Source organism: Engraulis encrasicolus, chromosome 16, assembly GCF_034702125.1.
Source record: "Engraulis encrasicolus isolate BLACKSEA-1 chromosome 16, IST_EnEncr_1.0, whole genome shotgun sequence".
In the NCBI taxonomy this organism is placed as follows: domain Eukaryota; kingdom Metazoa; phylum Chordata; class Actinopteri; order Clupeiformes; family Engraulidae; genus Engraulis; species Engraulis encrasicolus.
Genome location: NC_085872.1, coordinates 15,010,696 through 15,038,647, shown reverse-complemented (window position 1 = coordinate 15,038,647; position 27,952 = coordinate 15,010,696). Strand labels below are relative to the sequence as shown.

At 44.4% G+C, this 27,952-nt stretch overlaps 2 protein-coding genes across 2 annotated transcripts; both read left to right on the top strand.

Annotated features, from left to right (window-relative positions):
- Positions 1-49: 49 nt before the first annotated feature.
- Positions 50-10,109, top strand: gk5 (glycerol kinase 5). The gene is made up of 16 exons (XM_063218798.1): positions 50-669; positions 862-955; positions 1,053-1,128; positions 1,641-1,734; positions 1,924-2,055; positions 2,500-2,575; positions 3,296-3,357; positions 3,690-3,763; positions 3,862-3,922; positions 4,058-4,184; positions 4,907-5,011; positions 5,198-5,292; positions 5,575-5,678; positions 5,812-5,871; positions 6,322-6,455; positions 6,917-10,109. Exons 1-16 carry the CDS (start codon positions 541-543, stop codon positions 7,078-7,080), a joined length of 1,587 nt encoding a protein of 528 aa, XP_063074868.1. The 5' UTR covers positions 50-540; the 3' UTR covers positions 7,081-10,109.
- Positions 10,110-18,636: 8,527 nt separating this feature from the next.
- Positions 18,637-26,819, top strand: ppp1r7 (protein phosphatase 1, regulatory (inhibitor) subunit 7). The gene is made up of 10 exons (XM_063218797.1): positions 18,637-18,755; positions 19,568-19,660; positions 19,755-19,810; positions 19,920-19,985; positions 20,098-20,228; positions 20,675-20,837; positions 24,458-24,574; positions 24,676-24,780; positions 25,182-25,268; positions 25,795-26,819. The coding sequence occupies exons 1-10, from the start codon at positions 18,716-18,718 to the stop codon at positions 25,969-25,971; spliced, it is 1,035 nt and encodes a 344-aa protein (XP_063074867.1). The 5' UTR covers positions 18,637-18,715; the 3' UTR covers positions 25,972-26,819.
- Positions 26,820-27,952: the final 1,133 nt, after the last annotated feature.

The following is a 27,952-nucleotide window of genomic DNA, read 5'->3' as shown; positions in this document are numbered from 1 at the left end:
GACGCCCATGTTAGGGAACTCCCACTTATCGACTGATATGTGACGTCGACTTCTTGTTGTGGGTGTGTGGTAGTGCACCCAAGTAACCTTCGGCAAAGTTTGGTTCTGAATGTAATCGTTAGCCTATATTACATTCGATTTAATGGTTACCGGATGGTTTCCTTTAAACCACTATTCAAAACACCGCGAGGGAGAGCTTCCCGTTTGTTTCGGGGAGGCTATTCTAGTTCAGCAGTGGGGTATCTACTCAACTCGAACTACTTCCCATCACCAACATCTTGAACTGTACAGGAACCCCATCCATGGGCAGGTTGCTGATAGTCGAAGGCAGGAGGCTGGCACACTGAATCCAGCTGCTCAGAATCCACTTGGCTACTAGGGCAGGGGCACCGCATGGCTTATCATTCATATCAAAGGTCCATTGGCCGAAGTTGAAACGGGGTGAACAGTGAGTGTGGCGCAATGTGTATGGTTCCGTAAAACTTCACCCAGCTATCGGATTTGGTGGGCAGATGTTTAGATAGTTTTGAATTAGTAGCAATGGGGAGTGCGCACAGGAATGGATACAGAAAGGAAACTTTTGTTTTGTCCGTGGACGTTGGGACAACTTCAATCAGGTGTCATGTCTATGACAAAGAAGCGAAAATTAGGGGGACATGTACCACGAAGGTAATGACTATATTTATTTTGTTTGTTAGTTTATTTTTTGTTTTTTTGTTTTTTTTTCCCCTGCACTCAGGTCTACTTTCTCTATTGCTTGGGAGCCCATGCCCTACTCTGTGATTCTAGATGTGATTAACATTAGGGATTATATTACGTCACTTGTTGTTACATTCTGTTTTTCTCCCCTCTGTGATACAGGTCTCGTTATTGTATCCAGAACCAGGACGCGTGGAAATGGACCCAGAAGAACTTTGGCAAAGTTTTGTCACAGTTGTGAAAGGCGCAGTATTGGGTTTGTGTGCTTTTCACTGAGTTTGTGTGGCGTCAGATTACTTTGCTTATTGCATCTTTGTGGCAGCAGTCTGAGTAACTCTTCTTCTCCCATTCAGATTCAGGCTGTCAGATCTGGCAAATGGAGGCCATAGGCATCTCAACACAGAGGGCTACCTTTACCACCTGGGAACGGTGAGCTGAAAAAAAAAGAAGGACTGCACACTGATCTGGGCAGTCATGGGTTAGCGGTTAGGGCGTCAGACTTGTAGCCCAAAGGTTACCGGTTTGACTCCCGACCCGCCAGGTTGGTGGTGGGAGTAATTTGTGCTCTCCATCACCCTCCTCCATGACTGTGGTACCCTGAGCAATGGTACCGTCCCGCCAAACTGCTCCCTATTAGGCGCCATTGGGAGCTGCCCCCCTTGCACGGGTGAGGCATAAATGCAGTTTTGGTGTGCGCAGTGTGCACTTGTGTGCTGTGGAGGAGTGCTGTGTCGCAATGGCAATGGGAGTTCAAATTTCCCAGTTGGGCTTTCACTTTATCTTGTCGAGCATGATGTAAACAATGGCAGGATCATGAGCTGTGTACTACTATTACTTCTAGACAAATGAATGAAGGCCAGTGAAGTTAGCCTCATCAGACGCACGGCTGCAGAGGTAAGGCGCCGCATGCTTTCCGTCTTGACCGTGTCTGTCGTTCACAGGAAGACTGGGCGCCCATTTCACAACTTCATCAGTTGGCAAGACTTGAGAGCAGCTGAGCTGGTCAAATCATGGAACCAGTCTTGTACAATGAAGGTGAGACCGCATCCCTCCCAACCACTCTTATGTGGCTCCTGCTTCTTTTATGCAGGTATCTTTTTTGTGACATTCACTTGCACAGCTGCTTCTAGTTTTTGTCCTGTTGTTTGTAATTAAGTGTAAAGCGGCAAACAAGCATCTTGATTTTTGACATCACTGCTCAATCTCTGCATCTGCCTTAACCAGTCCATCCAAGGGGTGATGAAAGTGCTGCATTTCCTTACCAGACAGAAGAGGTTCCTAGCAGCCAGCCTTGTAGTGTTCTCTACCCAGCACGTCTCTCTGCGGCTGGCTTGGATGTTGCGCAACTGCTCAGAGGCAAGTGAGATTTCAGGGATGACCTGTTCCTTTGAAAGGATACAGGGGCTACAAAGCTGGTTCAGGAATACTGTGGATGATTTCCTTCTTAACTCAACCTGGTTTACATTGCATTATACTTAGCTGGCGCTTTTTAGCTAAAGCGACTTACAATTATGTAGGTACAGGTTATTGGTTTACAGACCCTGGAGCAATGTGGGGTTAGGTGCCTTACTCAAGGGAACTTCAGCCATGGATGAGGATGCTGGTAAGGGTGGGATTTGAAACTACATCCTTCTGATTTAGAGGCCGGCGCTCTAAGCATTGAGCCATGGTTACCCCTGAACCAGCTTTGGAGTATAGGCCCGATATGGCATGATGACTTTATGTTAGTGAGTCAACACGTGGTTGGTGCCACTGATTTAGCAGTTGACAACTTTGATTCCTTTTCCATGTAACTTACAGCTGCGGAAAGCTGTAGATGAGAATAATTGCTGCTTTGGAACCATCGACACCTGGTTGCTCTACAAACTCACAAAAGGTAATAACCGTGATTGTCTTGTTGTTATCTGTATAAAAGGTGCACTGTGTAGAATGTGGCCAGAATGGGTATTGCAACTATGCTGCTCTTTGACACTGTGCTGCCTATTACCAAATTTTATCTTTTCATGAAAATGTATGAAATAGTTAACCAATATTTACTAGTATAACCAAAGTACAGTAAGTTTTGCAGCTAAAAATGTATATTTCTAACAATGGGGAAGATCCCCCTTCTCATGTATGTAAAGTAATTTTCCCAGTCATAATGAAAACTTAAAATTTGGTGGTGGTAAGTATTCATTAAAGAGGTAACATTTTTGAATGGGCAGCATGAATTATGGAAATAAACTACAAAAAAATATTGCACGGTGCACCTTTAAGAAATGTGTATCACTCCTGTTCCAGGCACCTGTTACAAAAATGAGGTGGGTTCTATCAAAGAGTGAGCTGTGAGTTGTTCAACCTGTTCAACCTGAGTTGTTTCGCACATCATACATTATTTTACCAGGAAATAAAACATGGCATTCTGAACTCTTGTCTCATAATCATATATCACTCATAAACCCAAAAGTTTGACTTTTGAGTGTGAACAAAAACAAGTTATTCAGTAAGTGATGCAATGAAGACAATCGCATGACACATTCGTGTCCACTGAAAGTCACCAAAAGTACATGTGCACTTGAATCTAAATGTGGTGTATTCGTCTGCCCCTGCACCACAGGCTCAGTTCATGCAACTGATTACTCAAATGCAAGCACAACTGGAATTTTTGATTCATATCAGGTAATTAAATTATTTTTATACATACTCCAGCATTTGCACAGAGGAGCAAGCTTTAAAAAGATATTGTACAGTGAATACAGTATTGTACAAAATTCAGCCACAGCTACCAGGCTGAAATGTTTGTATAATGGCAAGCCCATGGCATGTGCCTGAGACTGTAGGCATGGTGTATGATTGGTTGTTTATTATGTGTTCAACGTTTTATTCGAAATCATGAAGTCATGATTTCAACAAATAACGTAAACAAAACCCTCCTTATTGTCTTTAATTATATCTGTCCTTGTTCCCCCCCTGTGTCTCTCTGTGTGGTTGCTTGGGCATGCACGCTTCAGATGTGTTGGAGTGGTTTTCTGTGCTCACTCCTATCTCTACCGCTTTCTATCCTCCCCAAAGTGCAGAATACTAGGTGAGTATCACTCCACGGAAGAGGTGTAACATGTTAATTACATGTATTTACTTTATTTATCTAAATCACCCCCATCAATTCCCTAATGTCCCTTCTAGTTACAACTTTGGTTCATCTGACCCTTCCATCTTTGGGGTTGCCATACCAATCATGTCAGTTGTAAGTTGTTCGAGACTGTTTTATCCCTATTGTTTGGCCTACTACAGTATATAATTTTACATGTTTTAATCTGTTATGACTACACGTGACAACAGACTCCACCTTGAGGATGGTATGCTCCTCCTTATTCCACAGGTGGCGGATCAGCAGGCAGCCATGTTCGGCGAGTGCTGCTTTGACATAGGTGATGTGAAGATCACCATGGGAACGGGGACTTTCATGGACATCAACACAGGCTCCAAACCGCACACATCAGTGGCTGGTAAGACTGTTTGACTCTATGACATTTGCTTTTGCATTCAGAAACTAGAAGCACTCGGAGAGCGCAGACCTCCACCAAGGAAGCTGCTTGATGGTCAAATATTCTATGTTACACCCTGTCTATCTGCCCTCTTTTTGTGGAGTTAGAAACCGGAATGTTTTGCCATGTCCCGCAATTCAATTTGCGGTCACTAGGGCGTCTAGATGTATAGGCCAGCAATGGTGGAGAATCTTTAAAAAGATCCTGGTTCCGGTTCGTGATCCGGAACACCACCAGAATTGAATCACTTGGGTCATTACCAACTACTCCACAGAGTTTCATTCAAATCCGTTCATAACTTTTTGAGTTATCCTGCTGACAGACAGACAGACAAACAGACAAACCAACGCGACTGAAAGCATAACCTCCTTGGCAGAGGTAAACAATAATGTAATGTAATGTGTTCTTACACAATTATAAACAGCTGCAACCTCAACAGTGGTAGAGACATGGCAATTGGCATGTTAAGAGCCTGGCTGAAAACATTATGAACATTTTCTTGTGACATGTGATTGAAGTTATTAAATCTCTCTCTCTCTCTCTCTGTCTCTCTCTCTCTCTCTCTCTCTCTCTCTCTCTCTCTCTCTCTCTCTCTCTCTCTCTCTCTCTCTCTCTCTCTCTCTCTCTCTCTCTCTCTCTCTCCCAACATCCTCAACACTGTGACAACCTGCTGTTGTCAACAGGCCTGTATCCACTCGTGGGCTGGAAGATTGGACACAATGTGGTATATCTTGCAGAGGGCAATGCTGCAGACACAGGCACAGCCATCAGATGGGCACAAGAGCTGGGTAAGACAGGACTCTTTGTTTTATCTTCAAGGACACAATTGTCACCATTGGAGCTTGTATTGAGAATGAAGACGTTGAGAAATGAAAATGTTTGAGAAATATTGTAGATTTAATTATATTACTTTTAGTTAGAAGGGGAATATACTGTACGAGACGGTGACTTGAAGTGTCTTTCTTTCACACCAGAGTTGTTCACTGATGTGTGTGAAACTGAGGCAATGGCCACTAGTGTAAAGGACTCCGATGGGGTGTGTTTTGTCCCCTCTTTCAGTGGTCTACAGGTAAGCGTTTGTTCTTGCAATGATTGGATATGTCTCTCTGTTGCCTGGTTGTCCTTTTGATAAATTTGTGTTTTTCTTTTTGCCTTTACTGCTGACTTGTGTCCCAGTCAGCATTGTTGTAAGTCATCAGTCTGTTTCAGTTGGGTTTGCTGAATTTCATTGTCTCCATACTTGATAAAAAATAAAAAATGCAAATATTTCCAAAATGCAACATTGTCAATGAAAATCCACACGTTTCTGTATGTATATTGTCATTGTGGTATGTGTATCTGTGCTTACCAGGCTCCTCTGAATGACCCAAGAGCTTGTGCATCCTTCATGGGTCTCAAGCCGTCTACAACTAAGAATCACTTGGTGAGAGCCATTCTAGAATCAGTGGCATTCAGGTAAGTGTAGCCGCAACCATTCCTAAGCAATGTAATGATGTATAATGTGGCCCGCAGTATACGTTCTTGCTGTACAATTTTACATAATTTTCTCTTGCATACCACATTTGCTACTTTATGTCTGCTCTTATAGGAATAAGCAGCTTTATGACATCATGCGCAGAGAAACATGCATTCCTATCTCAAAAATAAGGTATGTTCCCTACGCAGAACTACAGTTACCAATTCCAGAGACTCAAACTAAATCTAAAAAAAAAATATATAAAAAAATGTGTAAGGGCCTCCGCACACCGGCTCCGACAAAGTGCAGAGCGCTGCTCCTCAAAAGTTCACTTCCATTGTTTACAATAGAACCCCGCAGACTGGCGCAGATGTCCGCGGATTTGCATGTGCGTGTGCCACATGATTTGCATGGGTCTTTAAACATTTCAAAATACAAACTTTTGACTGTGAATGTTGCCATTTCGGCGGCCATTTGATGCATTTCATCAATTTCATAGTGAATTATCTACCCTGTTTATCTGTCCACTGTTCTATTCCTAGGTAGGCTATAATGTGTTGTGTGTGCGCTTGTGTTGCTGTTGTTGTTGTTGTTGTTGTTTTTGTTTTTGTTTTTGTTAATGTTATGATCCTGCTCGCCCAGGGCTGATGGTGGCGTCTGTACTAATGACTTTGTCATGCAACTGACTGCAAACCTGTTTGGTCGGAAGATTGCCAGACCCAGTCACTTTGACATGTCTGCCTTGGGTGCTGCTTTCATGGCAGGATTGGGAATAGGTATGAGATTTACTGTTCACACACATCAGTAATAGAACAGTCAATGAAATAGAAAACCAAGATCGCATTCGTCTATTCACATATCACATTCTCCCTGATACAGTATGTGGATAAAACAGATACTGTATCTCTGAATTGCATTAACTCCCAATTCCTTTCCTGTGATGGTCAGTTCAAATGTATTGGGTTGAGCTAATTGAAACTCGTTTAAATTACCAGAGTTAAGTTCCAAGACTTGGCTTGACTTTAAATTTGGACGATGCTGTTTTTCTGTACTAATAGTGAAGTGTCACTAACTTGGATAATGTGCCGCACATTACGGATATAACCGTATACAGTAGTAATGCACTGTGAAAGATACATTTATCCCCCCATTTACAGTTATGTCTCCAATCCTGGCATGCCATTCCAGAGATGGTTTCTAAGCAACACTCTCTGGCCATTCTGACTCCATGTTGCAGGGTTCTGGAACAGCCAGGAGGAGCTGAAGACGCTGCACTCCACTGACCACGTATTCCTGCCTCAGAACGGACCACAGGGTGATGCCAAACACTACCAGCACGTCCTCCACAGCTGGGAGAGGGCACTGCAGCGCTCTATGAACTGGTATGGCAAATGTGAATGATGCCACGGCAAATAAACCAAGTTACGAATAAGCCTGTGCTCTTCTATTGAACACCAAACAATGAACACCATCTAGGTTCAGATCTCAGGTAGTGAGCCTAGCTTTTGAATACTTGATTTACCCTAAAATCCTTGTTTGACCAGTTCTGTCGTTCAAAATCGGCCACACCCTTTTTCTCTCTTTACAATTGTCATGCCACTAACTTGGTAAGAGTCACCTGGCCAACAGCCACTAATTATGGCCAATCGTGATGGTTTCCCCATCTGCACCTTCAACTTCAACTTTCAACTTTTCAACTTTATTGTCCCCAAAAGGGGCGATTAGGTGTGCCGCAAGACTTAAGCACATATAGACAGCAACAACATATACCACAGGACAGACATAAAGTGCTGTGGTCAATAAAAGGTTAAAATCACCATAAATATGGTTATAAAACAAGATAAAAACACATGAATAAATAAAATAAGAACATCATCATACAATAATATACCATAAACAACGCACCTAACACCAGGAATGAGTATGTGCTCCTGGCTTGTTGAATACATTTGTTCTTGCTGCTCTTTTTCAACTGTGAATAAGTTGTTGTGCTATTGAGTTTGTACATGTTTTTTGTTGCTTACTTTTATGATTTAAAATGTTTTTTTTTTTACTTGTTTGGACTCACCACCATGTGTGCAATTACTGTGCATTGTTTGATCCCTACTTGATTTCCTTCATCATGCCAAGTGGATGCCATTTGTGCATGTTCCAATTGTTTGGCATTGCTGATCAGTAAATCTCATATATTGGTGTGTGGTTTCTGACACCAATTTCAACATGGAACTAAAAAAAAAGTCAAAACCAACACAATATTTTAAATGTGTAATAATGATGGTTTGGTGACTGTTTTCCCAACAAGCATTTCAATACTGTATTAGTCTGTATATTAACCAATAGTGCCTAAACATGTGTCAGCTGTTTAATAGTATTCTTCTAGTCGCCACTGTCACTGATCTACTGTACCACCAGTCATTTTTTCTGTTGTATTGGAGATCAAAAGCCATACAAGTGTCTTGATTTCGAGACAGGCGATGGCATCTTTGCTTACTTAGGCACATTTTGTTTTAGTCGTGGCATGTAATGTTTGCCCTTTGCGATCAATGTCTGTGATCAGTGTTGTTTACTTGAGCGCATGTTCTTGAAAGTAAATGCAATTTCATGTTTTGAAAGTAAATGCAATTTCATTCCTCAATTCCTCAATGAACCCATGCACTGACTGTAGACTTTGTGATGAAAGACTACAAAACTAGCCTGCCACTGGCCACTGCCATCTCGAATGGAAGCCCCCAAAAGGCTATGGGAAAGTATGAGCTTAACTACTTAATTAACAATTACAGGATTTACAGAAAAAAAAGCGAGTGGAATGTATTCAACCACACATTTTGCTCAATGTTTTTTTTTATTATTAATTTTAAAAGAGAAATGTTAACAGTATAAATACAAGTGATTACCCTCCCACCCTCCCAAAACACCCGTCAATGCCCACCCACCCCTTACATGCTATCAGTACAGAATATTGTGCGTAAAGACATGCAATCAACCACACATTTTAAAACATAACCAGTTGTTTTATCATGTGTCCCAGTCATTTGTTTTAAACCACACTGAAATGAGACCTATTTGTCATGCACCGTTATGATATGAACAACACAGACTGACATGAGACAGGCCAAATAGGTGGGTCAATAGGTGGGAGTTTGTCTTACCATGAAGTATTCTGTGAAGATTTTGGATGTGGTGCATGGCATGTACTCATCTTGGCAGTTTAACTTAACTTGATTTTAATATTTGAAGTTTATGCAAGCAGCTGCTCTTTGAGCTCATCAATGAAACAGGAAATGTCTACCAATTCATTTATCGGTACTGTTTTTTTGTTGTTGTTGATCTTTTTTGTGACACTAGTGCTAAATTGTGCTTACCGTCCACTGGTTGTATTGTAAATGTTGTCCTGTAATACCAAGTCAGTAGTTGAGGCAATAGAAAACATTTGTATAGCAACATGACTGTAAACCAAATGTTTATGCCTCATGTGTCTTACTATGCTTAGATGTTGAAAACACAACAAAATAATGACAGAGGGGTTTTATTGAAGTATTGTGAGAGAAATACTGAGCATGCAGCTGTAATTTGTATACATATTGAGCATAAATGTGATTAACTGATTACCCTGAATTGTGGGTTTTTTTTGTTTCACACATTCTATTTCATACAGGGTGTTTACAAAGCATTCCACCAATATCCTTGACAATTGATGATATAAGATATTATCCCATAAATGCAATCAGTGCGTCTCCTCCATCAGTAACAGTAATAAGAAGAGGAATACATCTTAGTTATTATTACACAGAGTGTCTCAGAAGTGGAAGCTTCTATCTAAAGTGGCTGACAGTCATTTAGTGCAGGATATTGGTTATAGGCTCTGGAGAAATGTGGTCTTACATGCCTTGTTCAAATAGCCTGCACTTAGATGAGGGCGTGGGAGGCCGCCCTTCACATATTCCTCAACTGTGATGTTTGTGATGTTTTCCATTTGCCCCCTGACTCATTTATTTTACTTAGCCAATCTGATATATTCATTGCAGTATGAATCGCAATATAATTTTTCTATGATTAGAAATCAGACTGAATGTTCAAAATAACTGTATAATCAGTCTATTTAACATCTCCTGTTTTTTTAATTCACACAGTCACCATTTTATCATCATATCACCATTTTAAAAAATCCCATATCAATTTGTCAACTACAATGTCTTGAGGTAATGTACGCCCAAAAAGAGGAACATCTGGTGTGCTGTCTAGGACAAATGTTATAAATTTTACATTTCAAGCCGTTTATTCATCTACCACTGGGGGTGCTATACAGGTTATCAGGTTGTCATTTCAGTTATATACGGTAGAAATGCCTGTATTCATTATATACATGTATGCATATGTTTGTGATGTTTTCCTATTTGGTAAACAAAGCAAAATAAATTGGCTGCACATCTGCTGTTCCTCAAAGTTTTTTTTTTCTTAAAATAGATTTCTATTTTAAGTTGCACTTTGACAATGCCAAGCCTTTGTCTCATATCTGTCATAATGTGTGATATTGTTTTAAATGCAGAGCCAAGTCAGAACTGCTATACTCATCTGTAGTGTAAAAGAATGTAGTGAGTTTATTTCCTTATAAGAAAGCATGCATTTGGTTTTATTACCCAGCTCTGGCCATGAAAGGAACTTGTGAATATTAAAGATTTTGTTTGGTCTTTTGCAACTTTATTGATGACAGGACAGTTAAAGAGGTGGAGAGGAAGCGAATGGGGAGAGAAGCAGGGTGGGGTCGGCAAACGACCGGGGCCAGGAATCGGACCCTGGTCAGCCGCATGGTAGACGAGTGCCCCATGGCCACGGCAGGGCCAGAACTTCTGAATCTTAAACTTACTGTATTTCTACTTCTGCTCCTCTGATATAGCTGGGTAAATCCCATGCTGCTTTGCGAGATCACTCTGAAAGACACTTGTGAGATGTCTTTCCAGGTGTCTGCCCTGTCTATATTTTTAACTTTAAAATAGCCATGTTTAAAGGCAGATGCCACTATTTGGGGGCTTAATACAGTTAAAATCGTTGGCCAGGGTTTATAAAGGTAGTAAAGTGTCTTATTTTTCATGTAAGCCGTTGTCTTGCTTTAAGACAAGTTAAAAGAGGGAGCATGTCGCTAAGCTAGTGAAAGTCAATGCATCCGTGTAGCATGCTACATGCTACAGTGATCCACTGCCTGCCTCTAAGTCTCTGCTCCGATTCATTCCAAAGGTGTTCTATCAGGTTCAGATAGGACTCTGTGCAGGCCAGTCAAGTTCATCCATGCCGTACTCTGTCATCCATGTCTTTATGGACCTTGCTTTAGCCTTTGTGCACTGGTGCAGTCATTAGGGATGGGATATCGGTATTGGTGTATCGGTATCGGGTTCATATATCAACATATTTCAAAGATCGGATCGGATCGGAATTTTCCCAAAATTTCGTAATTTTCCTGATACAGCCATTAAGTCAGGTGCAATGTTAATTTGAAATCATAACACTTGCATATTACTTTTCAGGATTCAATTGTTACTTTTTTACTTGTTACTTTTTGCTTATTAATTGTTTCCTGTTCTTCTGACTCCCTTTTCTGACTAAATAGTCTGTTTGGGCCTACCTCAAGTTGAGACCCATGCATATATGTGATTTTGGTATTGGATTGGAGTAGTATCAGTATCGGTAGATATCGGGATCGGATCGGAAGTGAAAAAATGTGTAGGGCCTATCGGTGCATGCCTAGCAGTTATGTTGGAAGAGGAAGAGGCCCACTCTGTTCCCACACGGTTGGGAGCATAGAATTGTCCAAAATGTTTTGGTGTCCTGAAGCACCCACAGTTCCTTTCACTGGAACTAAGGAACCAAGACCAACTCCTGAAAAACAACCCCACACCATCATTCCTCTTCCACCAAATTTCACACTCTCCACAATGCAATCTGGAATGCACTTTTCTCCAGCTGGCAACCTCCAAACCCAGACTTGTCCATCAGATTTCCAAATGGAAAGTAGTGATTCATAACTCAGACACCTCCCAAGGGCTGTAGTCCAATGGGGACGTGCTTTACACCACTGCATCCGGCGCTTTCATGCATGATATGACTTGGATGCTGCTTTGCCATTGGAAACCCATTCCATGAAGCTCTCTATGTACTGTACTTGGGCTAATCTGAAGGTCGCATGAAGTTTGGAGCCCTGTGGCAACTGACTGCAGCGAAGGTGAGACCATCTCTTTGCTGTTGTTCCCAAACTCTTCCATTTTTATTTTTTTTACAATAAAGCTGACAGTGGAGTAATTAGGAGCAGGACCATATCAAGCCAATGTGGTGTCCCTGGGCACTATACCTTACAGGTGGTACCCCCTTTATAATCAATATTTATCCAGTTTGTGTCTTGTGGTGCCACCCCACTGGTCAAAAAAGATTCCCAGATTCACGCTCCCATCTCATTACACTCCCATTTCATCTCGCTCCCACTAGCCAGACTAACGGTACCACCGCCATATTACGGAGCCAGTTATCTTGTTGATGTTAGTTTTTTGTTTCTAACCCTAACCTTAACCCTAACCCTAAACCTAACCTTAACCCTAACCCTAACCCTAAACCTAACCCTAACCCTAACCCTAAACCTAAACCTAACCCTAAATTGCTTGTATGTGGCAGTATATGATAATACGTGAAATATAATCGGGTGGGGACCGCAAGTCCGGGAGTGATAGAAACACCGGGGACCGCACGTCCGGGAGCGAACTCCGTTGGGAGTCTCAGTCTGTATGCCGTCAAAAAAACGTTCGTCCCCCTGCACTGTAGGTAGGCCTACCGGCGCTGGCCCTTATGGATAATCCAGCCCTGGTAAGGGGCGATAAAATGACGGGGTTTGTTGCTGCCTCCTGTGGTGTTTATGTGAGCCCTAGGGGAACGCGGAACAGTTACATATGCAGTGTTTTGATCATTGCATAGGGTATTCAAAATCAACGAGAAACAAAGTTCTTTCCATTGTCCAAAACGTCTGGGTCATGACTATGACCTCGGTTCCCTTAGCAGGGACCAGATCTAACACATGGGACGTGACGTATGCACGGATCCAATCGAAGCACTTTCTACTCACGCCGAATGGCTGAGAGGCTGTCAGTCATCCCCTGGGCCCGCCCTTAGGGCATAAATAGCTGGGTATGACGCAGCCTCGGCCTCTTTCTATACTGAGCATTATGCCCAGCAAGGCACTGTAATCGCAACGCAGTGTTAGATCTGGTCCCTGCTAAGGGAACCGAGGTCATAGTCATGACCCAGACGTTCCCTATCGCAGTGGACTGCGATCTAACACATGGGACCGTATCCCATCACGCGTGAATTACAGTGGAGGCCTAAGCACCCACCTTATGGGCTTATTATTAATAGGGGTAAATGCAGGGATAATATGTGGTGATTAAGCACATTAGAGACCAACATGTTATGCATTTGTTACACTTACAAAAAGGGCTGTAAATCTGGGTAATCACAGGTTCACTGCTCCCAGAACACCCTGCAGAAAAACTAGGCTCACTCACATCTAACATGTAATAACGAATGAATGTGTGATGAGAATTCCAACTGGCTGCTCTGCATATCTCTTCTATGGAGGACACCCTTCAGTAGGGCCCAAGAAGAAGAGGACTCCTCGAGTCGAATGAGCGCGCAGTCCCTCTGGAGCTTCCAGAGGGACTGGCTGCTGTAAGCCAGCTCAATGGTTTCCACTATCCAGCGTGATAGGCTTGGTTTTTGACAGTGGCCTACCCTTAGCCTGAGTGCCAAAACACACACAAATAACTGATCAGACTGCCTGAGAGACCTGGTGCGCTCCACATAGCAACGCAGAGCCCGCACCGGGCACAGTTTGTTCAACTGCTCCTCCTCTGCTGATGCAAAGGGAGGAGGTGAGAAAACTGACTAAACTCAATGACTTGATTACGGAAGGGAGTAGATACTACCTTGGGCGTGTATGCGGCATTTGGACGCATAATGACCTTATCACCTGCTCCGGAGAACTGCATACAAGTCGAGCTCACTGAGAGAGCTTGAATATCACCTATGCGTTTTGCTGACACAGGGCCAGCAAGAAAGCCGTCTTTAGGGAAACAAGCTTCATGTCCACCTCACTCAGGGGCTCAAAGGGAGGCCCAGTAAGAGCACGTAACACTACTAACAGATCCCATGAGGGCACCAGCTGTTTGTGAGGGGGCCCTGAGCCGTTCACCAGCCATAAATCGTGACACCAGAGGGTGGTTACCAGGTGTTGCACCACCTATGCCCACATGACAAGCAGAGATAGCTGCCACATACACCTTTAGTGTAGAGGCAGCCTTACCATCATCAAACATGTGCTGCAAAAAAATCTAATATGACCCTACAGCACAGTTGATGGGGTCATGACCCCGTGAGATACACCACTGCTCGAATAAACGCCATTTTCAGCGTATAGAGAGAGCGAGTTGATGGAGCCCTAGCACTCTGAATAGTATTGACTACTGCCTCAGATAGTCCTGATGCTAACAGCCTTCCCCTTTCAGGTGCCAGGCCCTGAGCTGCCACAGCTCCGGGCCGGGGGTGCCATATGGATCCTCCCGCCTGTGACAGCAGGTCCCTCCGTGAGGGCAACTCCCACGGCGGCTGTACTGACATCCTGTTCAACTCTGCGAACCCATGGCCGGTTCGGCCACAGGGGTGCTATTAACAACAGTTCTCTCCTCTCCTCCATGACTCTGCTCAGCACCTGAGGAATTAGAGGCACTGGAGGAAATGCATAAAGACGTCCGCCCGGCCACGGGTGTGCCAGTGCGTCCACCCCCAGAGGTGGGTCGTCTCCCCCCAGAGAGAACCAAAGCTGACAGTGTGTGTTCTGGTCTCGTGGCAAACAGGTCCACTTCGGCTTTGTAGAACCGCCGCCATACCTGATCGACAACAGGGATGGAGGCGCCAGTCTGCTGCCTGCGGGTTGCCCCTTGAGAGTAGGTCCGCTCCTCAGTTGAGGTGACCTGGAATATGAACTGCTCTGAGAGACAACAAGTGATCTGCTGCCCATAGCAGTAAACTGTTCGCCAACCGGTGTAAAGCCAGGGAGCGCACGCCCCCCTGGCGATTTATGTATGCCATGGCCGTGGTGTTGTCGGTCCTCACCAGAAACATGATGGCCTTTCACCACTGACAAAAAATACCGTAGGGCTAGAAAACACTGTCTGCAGCTCCAACACATTTATATGAGCTTTGGCCTGGACTGCAGACCAACGACCGTTCACCGATCTCCCGTTGCAGACTGCCCCCCAACCAGTTGTAGACGCGTCGGTCGTAATCACCACTCGGTGCGTCACTATGCCTAGAGACGCTCCCGCACTGAGAAATTGGGAGGATCTCCATATTGTGAGGGCCTTCCTGCACTTTGAATTCACTACTATTTTGCGGTATTTGTCTTTGGAGGGGTTGAGCTTCAGAGGACAGGTACCACATTTGGAAAGGCCGCATGCGCAGTAGCCCCATTGGCAGGGAGACTGCTGCTGCTGCCATCATTCCCAGCAGCCTCTGGCAGAGGTGAGATGACACCCATTGGCCTATTCTGAATTGGGCCACACAGGTCTTGATTGCGGCTGCTCTCTCCTGAGAAAGGTGAGCTGTCATAGTCACAGAATTCAGTGTCATGCCTAGGAACTGTGAAGTCTGACTTGGTTTGAGAACACACTTCTTCCTGTCACAAATCCCAACTGGCCTAGGTGTGCCTGCACAAGACTGGCCTGCTGTGCAGCTAACTCTTGCGAGTGGCAGCAAAGAAGGCAGTCGTCTAGAAAGTTGAACAAGCGCACCCCCTGCTGGCGTAATGGTGCGACTGCCGCTTCCAGACACTTGTGAACAGAAAAGGGGGATAGGGCTAGAACCGAATGGGAGACGCGAAAACTGATATGCTTTCCCTCTGAATGCAAAATCTGAGAAATTTCCGATGCCTTGGCACCACCTTTTATGTGAAAATATGCATCCTTCAGGTCTATGGTTACAAACCAGTCGTTTGGTTTCACAAATTGAAGGAGCTGGCGGTTGGTCAGCATCCTGAATTTTCTTTTCATGAGTGATTTGTTCAGCCTCCTTAAATCTAAGATTGGCCGAAATCCCCCGGCTGTAAAAGCCTGCGTTTTCTTCCCCTTGTGGCACCATCTCTATTGCCTTTTTCAACAACAAGGAGTCTATTTCCTCCTGTAGGAAAGGGACCTGACCCTCCGGAACTATTGTTTGAATCACCCCGCTGAATTTTGGTGGGGGGCGAGCAAACTGAATTGTGTAGCCCACTGAGACAGTCTTCAAAACCCAGGGTGATGCCTGTGCGCATTTGCGCCAGTTTTCCACGCATGCCTCTAGGCATGGCATGGAGTCTTTTAATTGGTCGGGGACGCTCCCGCTCATCGCCAAACCTTTTAATCTTTGATCTAGACTCAATTGGTCGGGGTTTTCCCCGCTCATGGTCAATTTGTCTATACTCGGCTTTATTCCCGCACCGTCTAAGGAGGGGGTCAAGCTCTGAGGGCAGCTTGTCACACTGTTTAGGTAAACATGGGTGAGAGAATGCTGTTTTAATATTGGATGCAGAGAGGGGGACAAAACATTTTCTGTTTGTGTGTGTAGTGCTTGTGGGGAAACTGGCACAACGTGCTTGACATGAGCGGTGCATGTGAGCAACGGGCAGTCCTTTTTCGCTGAGGGGAAAACTCCTCCCCCCCCCCCTCTCTTCAGGACGTGATCCTCAGGTCCGCGTCCTGTTCGCACCACCACGGCGGGCAGTAGTCTGGCGCGGGACGAACGGCGCTCTCTGCTGCTGCTGCTGGGGTGCTGGCTGTGGGGCCTGTGGCTGAGGCTGGGGCTGCGGCCTAAACGGGTGTCGCTGCCATCCTCTCCTTGCCGGCATCTTAGCTGGAAGAGCTGGAGAACGGGATCCACTCCCCCGCTTCATGCCAGGAGCTGGAGCTGGTCCACCCGGGGGGCCCCGGGGTTCACCTCTGCTACGTGGCATCCAGGCCATGAAAGCCTCCCGGCTTTTCTGCTCCACTTCAAATTTAACAGTCATTGTCCCCACAGCATCACCAAACACTCCTTCAGCACTCGCCGGGGCATCTAGGAGTGGGGCCTTCTCCCGTTCCGACAGCTGTGCCAGGGATAGCCACAGAGAACGCTGTGTTGCTACTGCCGCCCCCATAGCACGGCCCACTGCCTGAGATGAACAGCGCGTGAGGCGGAGAGACAGGTCAGTCGCCCTGCGCAGTTCCACCACCAACTCACTCTCAGCATCCAGCGTATTAGACAGCTCCGTGAGTAGCTTGGCCTGATATCTCTGCAGCAACGCCGCTGTGTTGATGGAGCATGCTGCTTGTCCAGCCGCAGGTAGGACTTTTCAGCGAGAGTGGCCTGGAGTCTGGCCACTGGAGACGGCAGGAGAGGTTTGCGGCCCAGGCGCAATGCAGGTGAAGAGGGCGACAAGTAACTCGCCACCGTAATCCTCCACCGGTGGGAAGGAGAGATATCCACACTCCTTGGCCTGGTCCATATGCATGTAGGCAGCAAAGCCTGGGACTGGGGCACGGGCCGAATAGGGGTTGCTCCAGGTCTTGACTAAGCTCCCCTGTGCACTTCTGGAAAAAACGGGATTGGGGCAGGGCGCCGGTGTTTGGGGCCCGGCGTAGTATTCCCCATCCAGCAACGACATCTCTGTGCTGGGGGGGGGGGGGGTGGGGAGAGGGAGGCCGAGTTTGCTAGCTGCCCTGGTAGCCACCTCGTGCAGCTGCAGACCAGTGTCCTCGAACCTACCGGGGGAGAGGATGCCCGGGACTCTTCGACCACCTCCTCCTCATATTACCATAATACCCCTCTGCATCACTGAAGTCCTCTGGCTGTTCCTCCGACTCCTGCCAAATACCAGCTCTGGCAGGGGCTGTTCGTGGAAGCCACGCGGTAACTCCACCGCCTCGTGGTGCGACCTCCACTCTTGCATGTGGGGCTGGTGCAGCTAGCTCCCCTGCTGCCTCGTGGCGTGAACTCCCGCCAGATGGCAAGGTGGGGAGCGGGGTTGGCTGTGGCGGGCTCGCGACAGTCATGCCCCTCCATATCGTGATCTGTGCTGCCTTCGGCTGTGGGAATCTCCTCAGCCTGGGCAGCAGCTTCTCTCGCCTCTCTGCGAGTCCAGTAAGCCGAGCGCTTTGTGATTTTAGCGAGTGTCAGTTCCGCACAGAATTCGCAGGTAGAACCGCCCGACAGCGCTGCCTCGGCGTGCTCTCTGCCGAGACAGACAATGCAAAAATCGGTGCCGGTCCCCTTTGTCCCTGCTGTGCGGGCACTCCGGGTACAGGCAGCTCGACATCCTAGGGACACAACCAGAGAGAAACAGTTAACACTCACAATCGGTCCGAATTCTAAAGAAAACTACCGAGTGAATGCTCCAGTTAGCTAATGTAGCAACCACTAGCAAGCAGAGCTAACAGAAGTAGCAAACTTGCAAGCTAGAAGCTAATAGCCAAATACAGAAACAAAAAATCAACTCGTGGCACCCAAAGCCTGTGACCAGAGAAAAATCCACTCACCGGCTTGAAAGAGTTGAAGCACACGGTTGAAATGAAAACTCGAATCTGAGATAAAGTCGTAGACGTAGTTTGCTTGACGGATCACTTCTATCGAAGTATAGAAAGAGGCCGAGGCTGCGTCATACCCAGCTATTTATGCCCTAAGGGCGGGCCCAGGGGATGACTGACAGCCTCTCAGCCATTCGGCGTGAGTAGAAAGTGCTTCGATTGGATCCGTGCATACGTCACGTCCCATGTGTTAGATCGCAGTCCACTGCGATAGGGAACTCTCTTCCTCCTCCCTTGCGCGTGTGGCCACTGGCCAGCGACCTCCTCCCTTGCGCGTATGGCCAGCGAGGTTCTCCCGGCCGAGACGGCGTGAAACTAGCCAGTCAAAAGTAGAGTAGAGCTAGACAACTGTTTGCATTGGCTAAGAGACATGCCAATCATTTACTGGAAGGTGGCGTCTGGTAAAGATGGCTACCTTGTCTGTAGGCGAACCTCAAGAAATGGAAGGTGAGCCCACACAACATCTATTTATGTATTTCTTGAACTTTCACTTTTACGTTTGGTCTTAAATTAGAATTGGACTCATTTGGAAGCGATCATTTCCTCGTAATATTAACTAAGAAATTACTACTGGTCTCTGGGATCTCTTGTTTAGCTAACCATTCATTTCTATGCACTGGTGGTGCTAATTGTTTACGCTCTCAACACTACGCCTGCTTGCTATGTATTTAGCACGCTAGTTGCGTAGCCTGTCAGCTTGCTAACTGACCAGTCCTGCATGGCAAAGCAGCAATATTACCCTTTTAGCCGTTTAATTATAACAATAGAATTGTGCTTTATTTGCGTATCACTTCTCCCGGAAAGCGTAAACATGTGTCCATTGTGAGTAACCAGCTAGAAAGTGAGTCAGCTTGCATACATTACACAACATGCCAAGATTGTAGATAGTATTTTGATGATCATCCTCACTTGTGCTTTAATATGATGGGAAGATTCGTTTGGGAATTTACCAGAATATATAACTAGTTGAGAATACGATCCTAACAGACGTTGTCCATGGGCTTTTATGTACGCCAGAACATTGCCCATTTAGCCTATAAATATTGTCAACAACTCAAGTCGGTTAGCGAGCTAATTGCAGTGTTCCGTGCTGTAGCCACAGTGTTCTCGTCTTTCTAGAAAACAGCCTTTGTTGCACCATCCAAAACATTCCCCTCTGTTTACACAACAACACTACCAGTAGGTAGTATATGCGACACTGGACTGTTCTTGAGTACAAGCCAAGTGAATGATGCTAAAAGCTTGTGTCCTGCTGGCAGTTGACAGGAGGGGAGAGTCAGAGGAATCTGGTGATGATGAGACGAAGAGGAAGAGCATCAATGGAGAGGTGGACCCTCAGCAGTCATCAACAGGTAACAACCTACTCTCATGCCTTCACACGCATGGCAGAATACTATACAATCCAAAGACGGCAATAATATGACTGTACTTAACCCCCTTCTTTAGATAAAGAGGAATCCCCCGTTGATATGGACACCATAACCCTTGATCCAGAGGAGGAGGTAAGCTAACATTTGATGGGCACCCTTGTCTCCTTTTACGATTTTTAAAAATGTAAACATTTTAAGATTTCTAATCTTTTGTCTCATCTAATCTAATCTCTGCTCTCAGGATGTAGATCTAGTCCATTGTCGAATTGGCAAAATTGAGGGGTTGGAGGTTTTACAAAAGGCAAAGGTAGGCATACTGAAGAAAGAATTGTTTTCTGTTATTGATTTGTTTAATGTGCGCATCTGTCATCGGATGTTGGACAGTACTTGACAGTGTGATGTTACCTGCTCTCTGCCAGACACTTTCTCTCAGACAAAACCTCATCAAGCGTATTGAGAATCTTGAAAGTCTGGGGTCCTTGCGGGAGCTGGACCTCTATGACAACCAGATCCGAAAACTAGAGAACCTCGATGCACTCACAGAGCTGGAGTAAGTATGTCTGCAACATGAGCACTTAATCAGAGGCAGCTGTGGCCTAGTGGTTAGAGAGTTGGTCTTTCAATCTAGTGATTGCAGGTTCGAATCCCACCTGACCTATCCCTACATCTCCATCCATGGCTGAAGTGCCCTTAAGCAAGGCATCTAATCCCACATTGCTCCAGGGACTATAACCAATACCTTGAAAAATAATAACTAAGTCGCTTTGGATAAATGAAAAGCGTCAGCTAAGTATAATGTAATATTAATTTGCCTCGTACATTGTCTGGATGGCAGTCATTAACCTCTATACAGCATTAACATTACAGAATGGTATTGAATCAATGTTATTAATGTGTGGATATGCTGTTCGAATGTTTAGATCTCTCTTGGCTTCTACTGCACAAGGTTGTGTCAAGTAAACATAGTGATTGATTGGAATGATGTGTGATTCGCAGGCAGTTAGACGTGTCCTTCAACATATTGAGGAAAGTGGAGGGTTTGGAGCGGCTCACAAAGATCACCAAGCTCTTTCTCCTTCACAACAAGATCTCCTCCATAGCCAACCTTGATCACATGACTGACCTAGAAATGCTGGAGCTTGGGTCTAATCGCATTCGAGTAAGTGCAACGCTGATATGCTTTATGCAAGGTGATTGAAAAAGATTGGATCGATTTTTATTACACCCACTGACGGGTAGCAGGGCATGCCCTTATTGAATGGGTCAACTGCAGTGGTGAGGTGACTACAAAAGGACTGCAGATTATACGGAAGCTGTTACATGTCTGAAAAATGGTGCATGTTAAGTTCTGACTTTACATGGGGAAAGTTGTTTTAGTTTAGTTTATTAGGATCCCCATTAGCTGGGTGCAGACCCAGCCATTCTTCCTGGGGTCCTTGTCGTTTCATTTATTTACACAAACCAAAGACAACACATGGGCTTGCAAGTTACGATGCAGAAGTTATATTTGGGCAGTTGAACAGTGTTTCCGCTTCGTGCGACCTATCCTCGTTAAATGAGCCACTTCTTTCTTCCTTACTACCGCGGTGGCTGCCAGTGCGATCAAAAATGCACGTAACATAAAGATTTAATGTTTATTTTTCATTCTCGTCGAGTCTGTGTAGCTACAAAACAACAGACACGTCTAGTTTACTCCTTGTATTGAAGGTGGAGTTTGAACAATCATCTCGCTGTCCCTACCGTTGTGACGGAAACGGATAGCGCAGCCAGAAGGAGCTATAAATGAATATTCACTGCGTTGACTCACTACGTTGAGGCTCTAAACAGAGCATAACCCGCCCTTATGCCCCCCACATTTGGGCTTACATTGCCCACGGGGACCTCCGTTCGAATCTGGCCAGGGTCATTTCATTTCCCTGCCCCATCTCTCTCTCCCAATCGTTTCATGTCTACTCTCACACTGCCCTGTAATAATAAAGCCCAAAAAAACCCCATGTTGAGAGTGAGATTGTTGCTTGACCTTACCTGTAGGCAGTGTCATAATTCTGTGTCCAGCAAAGCTGTGCCATTGATCTGTTGATGGTGGGGTCAGGGAGGGATGTGAGGAAGTGGAACTATACAGTAGGCATGGATGGTGTACAGAAGTTATTCCCAACCAGGGATCTGCATACCTCTAGGATACATGATTACACAGCAGGAGACACACCTTGGTGTGGAGGAGAGGGGCCAGCACACAACTCGGTGGAGAGCCAGAGCTGGCGATCAGAGTGGATGATCTGTTGTTACACACAGCCTGACTGAATATGAGCAATGAGTGTGAGCTTATGGGGCTGCTGACAGAGGTTGGCATGGGGATGGGGGGGTCTATTGTTGCTGATTCCTGGCGCTGGGGACAGTAGGTCATGACCAGAAGGATGATTCATCTTGTCAACTAGGGGTGTAAATCACAGCCTCCATGACGATACGTTTCGATATCGATTTCTTATGGCAGCGATTCGATTTTATTTTCGATACTTAAGAATGCTCCACGGGCCCTGCCGTGGCCTACCGGTAGAGTACTTGTCTGCCATGCGGCCGAACCGGGTTCGATTCCCGGCCCGGGTCCTTTGCCGACCCCTCCCCATCTCTCTCCCCATTCGCTTCCTGTCCGCCTCGAAAACTGTCCTGTCATCAGTAAATTCGTAAATGACCAAAAAAAAAATCTTAAAAAAAAAAAAAAAGAATGCCCCACGATTCGATTATGTTTTTTTTCCAATCACTTTTCCACTGCTATTATGTTATGGGGCTAGGGCATTGGGTAGGGGCCAGCGATTCAATTATTTTCTATACTGAGTGAAGAATGTCCCACGGTACGATTCGGTTCGATCGTTGGTCATAGCCATTGGATTGATGCATCGATACATATCGATTATTAGTTACACCCCTATGGTCAACTCTCAGGTATTCCATCATGGCCAGCAGCTTTCCTCTGATTCACTTTTCACAACACAGAGTGTGCGTGGGCCAAGCTCAGAGGAGGCTAGGGACAGTGGCATGTTAGGCACGTTTGCAGAACTGTGGGCAAAGAAATAGTTGAACTACTCTGTGTCATGTATTTTCTCTACATGTAGAGAAACCTGTAGTTTTTTTGGTTTGAGTGTTTAAATCCCTCTCATGATCGTCTGGCCTTGGTGTCTGAGAGATGATGAGACAATTTATTTAGAAAGGCTAGTTCTCTACTGTACTGTATTCTCTACTGTAACCAGGGCTCTAAATTAACTTTTTCCACCACCAGCCAATTTGGCTAGTGGACATTTTTTCTTACCAGCCAAACAGAAGTTCAACTAGCCATTTTTTTAATCTCGCCAAAATAAACTATGCATTAGGCTAGTTTTTTTTTTTTCTAATTAAATGGTCATTTTGTCCAACTGTTTCTACAACACAGATACACTATAGGCCTGCATAGGCTACTATATGCCTACATAATAAGCATATTATAGGCTATATATTTTTTCATTATTTTTTAACTTCTGCTTTATTTTTTACTTTCATTACTTAGGCCTAATTAATTTGATTAGTTTTTGTTCAATTCCTCTGAAAGCAGCTGAATCACATCACACAAGCCACTCACATAACAGACCTTTAACATAGGCCTACAGTGACCAAGCACACAGCCAAACACTACAAAACCTCACATACGCACACCCCAAGGAAGGAGAGGAGAGAGGAGGAGCTCTTCTCTACCATGCGCAGCAAAATGACAAGAAGCCTAGTTTAATTAAAAGTAAATAATATCTCGGGAATCTTCGCTTCCTTTGTTACTTCCACAGCTTCGTCGTTGGTTGCTTTTTTTTTTCTTTTCGATGGCGTGGGCTTTCCAACTTAGTTGCGCCAGGACTCTGAACATTTCAGAAGACAACTGAACTGACAGCTACGGTCACACTACTCTGACAGTCGGCTCTCCTCCTCTGCCCTGGTCGCTATTTCGTTCCACAACCACTCATTTTTAACGTCACTATTTACAATTACTACTAGCATTCACCAAACACAGAACCTTGCTCTAACCCCCGCCACATTCTCATCACTCGCAGAAAACAGAAGTAGCGCTATGCATAATCTGCGTAAGTCCTGTTATTGAAACGGTCAGGGTCTCGCTGCTTAAAAAATGCAGCCTGTTACAGCAAGGTTCATATAGTAATAATAACAGTAGTGACGTTAAAAAGGTTGTAGCGAAAGCGACGAGAGCATAGGAGGAGAGCTGCCTGTCAGAATAGTGTGAGCGCAGCTTAGCTGACAGAAGGCTGGTCGTCTGAAATGTTTTCAATCCTGGCGCGCGCAACAGCATGGAGTCGACGCTCGATGCACTGGAAAGCCCACGGTGGGAGTCTACCTCGTGACGCTAGTGCCCATGGGTAATGTAGGAAATCTCGCCGTATAACGTTCGTCAGAGCAGCGGTTTACCGTTCATAAGTTACTGTACTCGGGCGCTACTAGCCAAATTGGCGGGTAGGTATTTTTGTCTACTAGCCAAAATTAATTTTCACCCGTGTTTGGCGTGTTGGCGTGTGTTAATTTAGAGCCCTGCCTGTAACTAGTCAGGATCCCAGATTCACTCTACATCATTCATTCGCTTTTTGACCATTTAGAGCTACTTAGCTAATGTTAGATGCATTAATGAATCAATTTAGCAGGCCCAGGATGAGGGAAAAACAACTGACTACTAGCCATGTTCGTTTAATGCTTTGAAATTGTTTCAAATGTACTCTTTATAAATGAAGGCTCTTTTCTTTGTCTTCATAGGTAATAGAGAACCTGGATTCACTGGCTTCTCTGCAGAGTTTGTTTCTAGGGACAAATAAAATCACCCAGTTGCAGAACCTAGATGGACTACATAATCTTACTGTTCTCAGTATTCAGGTATGTTTTACATTCTATTGACATGATATGAAACATAAATGTGCCTGCAAGCTGATTTATGTTAATGGAAACACTCTTACTTGTGTATGTCTCCTCTTCAGAGCAATCGGATAACAAAAATGGAAGGTTTACAGTGTCTTGTAAATTTAAAGGAGTTGTACCTGAGTCACAATGGCATCGAGGTCATTGAGGGTTTGGAAAACAATGTAAGTTATATTTATATATATTAAAACTGTAGCATGATTTTTAGAAAATGCCAGAGGGTGTTCAGATTGTGTCTCTTTCTATACAGCAATGTCACATAACATTCCTTTCTGATATAATTCAAATCTGTTTTCAAGTGATGAACTGATATGTAGCTGTTTTTGTCAAACACACATTCACTCTCTGTAGTTGAAAGTAAATGCCTAATACACTTTGTATGGCCATGATACAATCGACAAAAAATGGTTAAAAAGCTACATATGACATGGCAGATGTGCTTAGAAAAAATGTATGCAAACAGTTCTCATTGTGCAAACACTTATTTGTCACTGACCCAGATGCTTCTAAGAATAGAAACTGTCCTCTAATCATGAGTCTTTGGTCTACCTCTTACTACCATCAGAAACGGCTGACGACTCTGGACATCGCTGCCAACCGAATTAAAAAGATTGAAAATATCAGCCACTTGACAGATTTGCAGGAATTCTGGGTAAGGATTGGAGACAAGGAGACATGTACTTTAAAGGGACACTGTGTGAGATTTTTAGTTGTTTATTTCCAGAATTCATGCTGGCCATTCACTAATGTTACCTTTTTCATGAATACTCCACCACCATCAAATTGTAAGTATTTATTATGACTGGAAAAATTGCACTTTGCATACATGAAAAGGGGGATCTTCTCCATGGTCTGCCATTTTGAATTTCCAAAAAAAGCCATTTTTAGCTGCAAAAATGACTACTTGGACCATACTAGAAAACATTTGTCTATTACTTAGTAAACTTTCATGTAAAGATCAAATTTGGCAATAGACAGCCCAGTTTCAATGAGCAGCGTAGTTGCAGTACCTTTTTTGAACATTTCCTGCACAGTGTCCCTTTTAACTTTATTCAAACATCAAACACAGTCTAGGTTAGGCATAGTGGTAGAACATTGCATCACATGTACCGCGATTGCTGTAAATTTATTCTCCTTTCTGTTTCTTTGTCTCTTTTCTCTCTCTTTGTATTTCCCAGATGAATGATAATCAAATTGACAATTGGTCAGATCTTGATGAGCTTAAGAACGCCAAAGGCTTGGAGACGGTTTATTTGGAGAGGAACCCTGTACAAAAGGACCCCCAGTACAGACGCAAGATAATGTTGGCCTTGCCCAGCGTTAGGCAAATTGACGCCACCTTCATTCGCTTCTAACCTCTTTTTCGCTTGTCTCCCAAAGCCAGTTTCACCTTCCACCTTGTCTCCAAACACACCTCTGGTCTTAAAAACACACTCCCACTCACTCACTCACTCATAATCTCCCTTCACTTAACCCCATGTACACCTTCCCTATCACCTTGCTTTGTCTCCAGATAACACATTTACAAAGGAACACATTGCGATATGGTCTTCACCTGTGTTCTTGCAAGCTTTTTAAAATCCAGTCCCCCGTAGTCCACTTCAAAGCTGTTGTTTTTAACATGAACAGAGAGGTGTGGGATGGGAAGGACTGTGCTAATGCCTCCAAGCTAGCGATATTAAACCATTCCTGTGCATGTAGATTTGGGAATGGTGCTATTGCATTCCAGCCCACCTCCTGCTTACGTTGGAGCACAAAGTGAGTGTGATGTAGTTAAGAGTTCAAAGTGTTTTCTCTGAGGAGTTTTTGGACACACACAGACACATGTACTACTCTGCCGCTGCCGTAGTCTGCATGTGGCACAATAAGGTAATTTTAGTAATGTCATTCTGTTCTACTGGTATACTCTATGAATGGCAATGCACTTTGTTTTAATTGAATAGCACACTTTCATCACAATAATAATAATAATAATAATAATTATATCTGTTATAATGAAGGATTTTCTCCACATTATTGTACAGCATGGTTGTATGGGTGAAAACTGACCAGATTCAGGCAGTGATGCAGGAGAGGATCCACAGTCTAAGAGTGGCTCAGGTATTTAGTGTTGACTTGTAAGGAGTTATGTTCTGTATAACAATGTACAGTACAGAAAGAAAGAGATTCATTCCGCTTTCCTTTTGTTGTGACGAGCAGGTATGACAATGAAATAACTGAAAAATATTTATTGAGTGAGGCGCGAAAAAGAAAACTACTCCGTTGAAGCCCCCGACCATCGACAAGCCCTGCCCAGGGGTGCAGATCCAATGTCAGGATTGTCAGAATTGCCATGTCACTTAAGGAAAAAATTGCACTGAGGATCATTTTGTTTGTACGCACCATTCTTTATTAGCTCATATAAACATTATTCTCTGAAAATCTGCACCCCTGGCCCTGTCTCCCTGATAAATTCGCTTTCCACCCCACTCCTATTCACACCCCAGACTAAGACAAATATCCATCCATTTGTGATATTCTGATCACGCCTCTGCCCCCCCTTTGAGCTGGATGCTTTGAAATTGAACCGGATGCTTGGAAATTGCAGATCCCTGTTAACCTGGCCTCTTCATCCATACATTTCCCCTGAATTCACATGGGTAAGATCAGACTAACTACTGCATGTACATGTTGCAAGGGCCACCATAGTTGGCAACACATGCAGGTGTCACCAGTAAACAAGATGGTTGTAGTGCTCTCTCACCAAGCTACATAATTGGCAATCCAATCACTTGATGAATCATTAAAATAGATTAAAATTAAAATGAATTAACATATGTGGCATTGGGCAAATATATGTAGTGACCTGTTCAATAAGATGGTGCGCATTTTTTTTTTTGGACAACTGCCATTGAATTTCTAAATGAAGATGAACAGCTGGCCGTTCATATATCAGTGTGTGGCTTGGCTTGTATTAGTTTGGATGTTAAATGAAGACAAAATTGACTTCCCCAAAACTAGTGTTGCACCGATACCGATAACAGTATCGGTGGATCTGCACTAAAATGGTGGTATCGGTATTGGCGAGTACCAACAAATAGCGCACCGATACCATTTACAGGTGCTTGTATGACACTTAAACAGCCTTGAAATTAGTTATTTCATAGAGGTATTTAAAAAGTATAAAACGTTTTGCTGGATTCACTTTGTTTTAGTCTTTTTCCTGTTTCACAAAGGTAGGCAGCAGCCTGACAAATCCATGCAACGATTTTACAACCAAGTAGTATGCACTACAGCCCTTCATATACAGTCCCAGGAAAAAGTTTGTGCACCCTTTGAAATTTCTTACATTTCTGT

Excerpts from the sequence above, each read along its gene's own strand:
- gk5 (XM_063218798.1), top strand. The coding sequence starts at position 541 with ATGGGGAGTGCGCACAGGAATGGATACAGAAAGGAAACTTTTGTTTTG. Across the intron at positions 2,576-3,295 it reads GCTCTACAAACTCACAAAAG|GCTCAGTTCATGCAACTGAT; the intron begins GTAATAACCGTG and ends CCTGCACCACAG. Across the intron at positions 5,872-6,321 it reads ATTCCTATCTCAAAAATAAG|GGCTGATGGTGGCGTCTGTA; the intron begins GTATGTTCCCTA and ends CTGCTCGCCCAG.
- ppp1r7 (XM_063218797.1), top strand. The coding sequence starts at position 18,716 with ATGGCTACCTTGTCTGTAGGCGAACCTCAAGAAATGGAAG. Across the intron at positions 20,838-24,457 it reads TTGGGTCTAATCGCATTCGA|GTAATAGAGAACCTGGATTC; the intron begins GTAAGTGCAACG and ends TTGTCTTCATAG. Across the intron at positions 25,269-25,794 it reads CAGATTTGCAGGAATTCTGG|ATGAATGATAATCAAATTGA; the intron begins GTAAGGATTGGA and ends TGTATTTCCCAG.